Source organism: Apus apus, chromosome 6 (genome assembly GCF_020740795.1).
Source record: "Apus apus isolate bApuApu2 chromosome 6, bApuApu2.pri.cur, whole genome shotgun sequence".
NCBI lineage: Eukaryota > Metazoa > Chordata > Aves > Apodiformes > Apodidae > Apus > Apus apus.
Genome location: NC_067287.1, coordinates 8,093,898 through 8,099,897, shown reverse-complemented (window position 1 = coordinate 8,099,897; position 6,000 = coordinate 8,093,898). Strand labels below are relative to the sequence as shown.

The window sequence follows — 6,000 nt, the reverse complement described above, 5'->3', positions numbered from 1 at the left end:
TTTAACGACAGCTAAATGAAAAGATACAACACAAAAATTAACTTGTGGTAGTCACTTCTATAAGATATCAAGGAAAACTTCAAAAAATCCCTAAAATTAGGCCATTACAACAATTTACTAGTTTAAAAACTAGTATAATATCCACTAAGGCAAAGACTACGAGCTATCATCCTCCATGCCCCGAAGAGGCATTAAGCACATGTAGTTGGGGAGAAATGTCTCTCTCCAGGAAGATACATTTTTTTATAATAATCCACAATAGGGATTTGATACCTATCTCTGGAATACTCAGTGCTGATTTATCTAGTCCGGTAACCTATGCAGATTTTTTTTCAGGATCTCAGTCTATGAGTATCCACAATTGCCTCTTTCCTTCCTATCCCTTTGTGGCACCAGCTCTTTATTAGAAAGTTAATAAACTTTGTGTATGTTCTAAAGATAATATTGAAAACAGCAAAATTGTGTTCTGCATTTTATAATTGGTGTGGAAAAAAGAGGGAGATCTAATCCTATTGGGCCTTCTCTCTCTTTTGCTCTCTCTCCCTTTTTCCCTTTTGATGGTAAGCAGCAAATTTTAATTAGCTTCATTTCCACAATTCAGTCATGCATATGTAATCTTTGTTCACACTTTTATAAAGTAAAATTAAGTGAAAGAAATTGGATAATAATAGAAAGCTTGTCTGAGCAGAACAAATGTGAATTATCAAACATAAGGAAAGATGACTGGGACTACAGGACTTGAAGTTGTGCAAGGTTTGAGGTGATTTTTCTGAAACAGAAATGCATAAATAATGCATAGAAACAGGTGCTTATTATCCTGTTTTGGGCATCTTTTCTTCATTATATACTTGGGCTGTTGAGGTACACTGATAACCACTGAATGTGAAGAGACTGCTTAATAACAGCTTTCTAATGATTCTCTTTTATCATAAGCCGAAAGCGTCACATGAGCTTGTCTAGTTAATAAAAATCACTTTGTGAACTCACTGTTCTTAGACTTGGTATTCAAGCAGATCACTGTACTGGGCCTCTCTCTTGATTATAGCTGCAAAAGCTGTTCTGCCATTTTGCATTGTAATTTAAAGGTTTCCTAATCCATATACACAACCTCTAATTAAATGTTTCCAGGGGTTACCTTGGGAGCCTTCAGTGCTATGGTTTGAAACTTAAACTAAAGAGTGCATTAAATTCATTCCCCCTGGGGTGAGACACAGGAGAGGGGAAGTACATTTTCATCCCCTGCTACTCTGGATTATTTGAAAGCATGAGCATTACTGGGATTACTAACATCATTATTTTTGTTATCTAATGCGAGAAGATGAAAATTTAAAGGGACACAGTGTGTCTAAATCTAGAGTTCAGCTTATTTTATAACTTCTGAGAAGGCTCTTTACAGTCTAGACAGTTAATTTAAGAAGCTACCGGTTCATCATCAGCAACTACAAACCAGAACCTCCTGTTGATGTAAATCAGTCTGTGGCTGCACAAGCTGTGTAGCAACCACTGCTGCAGACGCTGAGGTCTTCATTAAAGGAACTGAGAAGTAGTGAGGCGTGTTGGCATTAGCAAAGTCTGAAGCCCAGTTAATGTTAAACTCGTGAGTAGATACTTTCTCTTCAGCTCCTGTTCACACATTCCGCCAAACCCCACCAATCAAACGACTTTAGGAAGAAACACCTCTTTTTGTCCCCGAGAAGGAGCTCCTGTTACAGGAAGTAACTTTCAAACGTGGGTGGTTTTCTTTTTTTTTTTTTTTTCCCTCCCTAACCGGCTTTGCTACTAGTGACCAGGGATAGCCAAGATTTAGGTTAATGATTAACGGAGCAGCTATAACCCCACAGAAACTCTGACTTCCTCCTGCTGGGGCTGGAACCAAAAGCTGCTTTTGCTTGCAGAGGGAGAGGCAAGCGTTGAAAGGAGAGCGAGGAAGGGCTGGAGGACGGCACCTTCCCTCAGCAGAGGAAAGAGGAGGAAAATCCAAAAGGAGCAAGAAGTGTTTGCCATGAAGATAGGTAAGAGCTGAACACTTTCCCGCTCGGCTTATTGACTCAGTGGCTGTTGCTAACAAGACCCACAGGTGTGCTCATTGTACGTTGAGACGTGCTCGTCGTACCTGATTGCTCAGACCTGTGTGTCTCGGTCAGAGGGGCAAAGTGACAGAGGATCCATATGCTGTGAATTTGAATGTCAGAGAGGGCAGGAAGGCTCTTCTCCTTCTCATGGCAGGACAGACATCCTCTTCAGACTGTTCTCATCTCATTGACCACAGCCACATCCCTGAGTTTGAGGTGGCTCTTTGGATCAAGATCACTTTGGCATTAGTGTATATCTGCATCTTTGTTGCGGGCATCTTGGGCAACAGCATCACCATCAAGGCCACCAGGATCCTGCAGAAGAAAGGCTACCTGCAGAAGGAGGTCACGGACCACATGGTGAGCCTGGCCTGCTCTGACCTGCTGGTCATCTTGCTGGGCATGCCCATGGAGTTCTTCAGTGCTATCTGGAGCCCCTTTTCCGCCCCCAGTGGCAACATGGCTTGCAAGCTCTACTACTTCCTCTTTGAAGCCTGCAGTTATGCCACTGTGCTGCATGTGGCCACTCTCAGCTTTGAGAGGTATGTGGCTATCTGCCACCCCTTCAAGTTCAAGGCAATCTCTGGACCCCGCACAGTGAAGCTGCTGATTGCCTTTGTCTGGGTGACATCTGTCATAGTGGCCCTGCCCCTGCCCTTTGCCATGGGCACAGAATATCCTCTGGAGGCCATCCAAGGCTACCAAGGTATGACTGCCTGCATCAAGCCTACACCCAGGCACCACCTCCCTGAGTTGAAGCACAATATGACCATCTGTACCAACCTCTCCTCCAAGTGGCCTGTCTTTCAGGCCAGCATCTTCAGTGCCTTCACTGTGTACATCGTAGTGCTGGGATCTGTCACCTTCATGTGCCACAGCATGATGAAAACCCTGATGATCCAGAAGGAAGGAACTGTGGCTGTGAAGGATGGACTAAGACACCAGGAGCAATACCTAAGAAAAACAGAGAGCTCAGAGGGCAAGAGCTCCAGGAGACAGATAATTTTATTCCTGGGTAAGAGCTATGTCCTACTGTGCTTCCCCTCCCCTGCCCACTTTCCACATGGGAAGGAAACCCAGAAGCCTCCATTTTATGTCACTGAGTTCCTGCAAAAATGGGGGAGGTAATGGTTTGAAACTGGTGTAAAATAGGGGAGAGGGATGCTTTGGGTTGTGATTATGTATTTTAGGAAACCTGATTTCCTTGCATGTTTTTGACTTACACTTTTTTTTGTCAGTGTAGGTGGGAGGGAAGAAGAAGGAAAAATCCATTTACTGTCTGCTCTTTGAGTTGTTTGCTTATCCTGCGTGCCTACATGCAGCAGTATGGGTAACAGGGTGTTGCTGCTTGACCTTTGGGGTAGGCAACAGTTGACTGGATGTAAAGTAGCTCTATTTGCACATTTTCCTGTTAAATTACGATTGCATGCATGCTTAGGAAGGCACTTGATGAGAGGGAAGACTGTCTTGCAAGATCTCAAGCTTGTCCCACTCCAAAGGCATGTACCTCATAATTCAGGATGCCCCCTGGAGGATACTTAGCCTCAGCAGTTGTGGCTGTGTTGCATCAGAGCATGAAGAAAGCTGGGCTGGAGAGTTGATTTGGTCTTGCAAATTGCTGTTGCCCTTTTTGAATTTTTTCCCTGGTTTTACTTGAAGGCCTATAACCTTGGAATTATGTTTGATTCTGATCTCTCTCGCCACATTTGTCAGACAAAAACTAATCAAGCTGTCATTTCACCAACACGGAATCTTTCCGGGCTGTGATCCATGTAGTCTCCACGTTTCTTGATGCTCCTAGAGGCACCCTTAATCATGTCCTGGCTGAATTACTGCTAGTTCTTGTTTTGTTGGGTTCCTTAATATGATACTGGATATAATAAATGAACCATTTAGAGCATGAATGCACAGTAGACCTAGTATTCTGGGTTGCTTTTTGGTGCTATGCTTGGTATTGCAGAGGGGGAATTGAAACTCACGGGTCTGTCCACTTCGACAGCTTTCCTTTTTTTCTTTTTTTCTTTTTTTTTTGGCTTTTCTATTTTTGAGTATTCCCTGCTTTCTCATCTGGTCCTGCTTTTGCCATGGTCTATGGCTGGAATGTGAAGCTGCAGGGTAAGGAGCCCAGGGTGCAGCCTTTACTGCTGCATCTGTATTAGAGTTGGGAGCAGGGTGAAAACCTGTCATGCAGACAAGACAAATGACACAAAGAAAGGGTGGAGCTGCACACACTAACAGCAGAGAGGGTGACAAAGGCTTCAAATGGGAGATGTGACACTCCAAGCTGTAAAGAGCTCTTCTTCATGCTCTGGGTGTACTCCACCAGAAGTGCCAATTTTTGGGGTAGAGGCTTAGCAGCTAGTGCTAAATACCGCATGTTGCACAAAGCAGCAGAAGTGATAAGGCTCTGCTCTTTAAGTGCTACTGTGGGATCCTTAAATGTCTATGGATCTCTCTCCCCCTGTAAATTATCATCCACAGCTACATTGAAGCCCAGTCTGAGCTCCGAATCCTGTAGCAAGTTTCTAGCTAAGTTGAGAGAGATGAAGGTAAATTGCCACAGCTTTTCTTCCCCTCCTTGATTATTCTTCTTGCTTGGTGATGGTCTAGCATGGAGTAGGGCAGACCTACTGCTGCTTGCAGAAATGTTAGAAAGCAAAATTAAAGTAATTGGCTTGTCCTTTATCTAAAGAAAATTTGCCACCAATTTCTCTGTGTTCTCAGCGTTTGAAGCCACTAGATACTTCTGTTAATTCCCCCAAATTATTTCAGTGGCAAGTCTCTTATTAAGAGTCTTGCTAATTTACTTGGGTTGGGAAATAAATTAATAAACTGAGGAGGAAGAAACTGTGGCCTGTGTCCCTGAGAACAGTGCAAAGTAATTGAATTTGGAGATTTCATAAAAATGATGCTTTAGGGCAGTTTTAACTCAGAAGAAAGGAACATATAAATTGTTTACAAATCGTTGAATTTAAATATAGTGATTTAGAAGTCCTCTTTCATTTAACAGATGGGTCAAATTAAAACAAATACTTGCACACTCCCAACATATTTCACTTTTAATGTGAAATGTAAGTGACAGTATATAGCATGATGTCTTTGAACATGTAACAGCAATAAAAACAATTTTGCATTTTCTTCTTCTAGTTGTTAAAAGTGAGAAGTTCTATAAAACAGATTAAATTCATAAATCTCCTGACGATGAGAAAAAGCTAAGTAGAAAGAGACACAAGAAGAACTGATGCTTTTTTAGTGTCACATTATTGTGTGGCACTTGAGAAAAATCATTAAAATTAATTATAAATGTTGAGAGTGAAAGACCACTTGCTATAAAGGAGTATTGTCACTCACAGGATGGGCTCCAGATGGGCTGACATCACTACTGTGATGGAGAAGGAAGGTGACAAGGGGCCAAGCCAGAAGAGCACCACCATGCTGGGCAGGCTGAGCTCTTGTGGGGAATAGCTTTTGTCCAAGGAAGGTGGCTGCAGGGTTCAAAACTTTCAGCTTAAGGCCCAGATGGTCTGCTTGGGAATTTGAAGTCCTTGATGTAGAGATGTCAGTTCCTTCTGTTTCTGGCTAGCTTGGTATGTTCATGGTGGAGAGGAGGGATTGGCCCAGCAGCTGCAGTAACAACTCTATACCTGGTGTTGGGAAGGGGGGACTTCCAGGGGCTGTTTAGCTTGATTTTTGGTAGATTTACCCCAGTAGAGGAATGCAAATTTGTCCCAGTATTTTGGAGAAGATCTATTTTGTTATTATAAAGTAGGCTGTGTAGTGCTAGCCCTTCCAACTTCTGTCCCACTATGGCTGCTGGCTTCAAGAAAAACAATAGCACATGTAAATCTCTGCTTAATACTTCTGCTCCAGAAATTATATATGTTGTGCTTTTGGACAGCCTGGGGCATACTTCCTGCAGTCTCTGTGG

At 42.8% G+C, this 6,000-nt stretch overlaps 1 protein-coding gene across 1 annotated transcript in view; it reads left to right on the top strand.

The window, feature by feature from the left end:
* Nucleotides 1-1,908: 1,908 nt before the first annotated feature.
* GPR39 (G protein-coupled receptor 39) overlaps nucleotides 1,909-6,000 on the top strand; it is an 80,758-nt gene continuing 76,666 nt past the window's right edge. Inside the window, exon 1 of the mRNA XM_051624047.1 lies at nucleotides 1,909-3,087. Within this exon, the coding sequence (XP_051480007.1) occupies nucleotides 2,220-3,087 (868 nt within the window). The 5' untranslated portion in view covers nucleotides 1,909-2,219. The remainder of the gene's footprint in view (nucleotides 3,088-6,000) is intronic.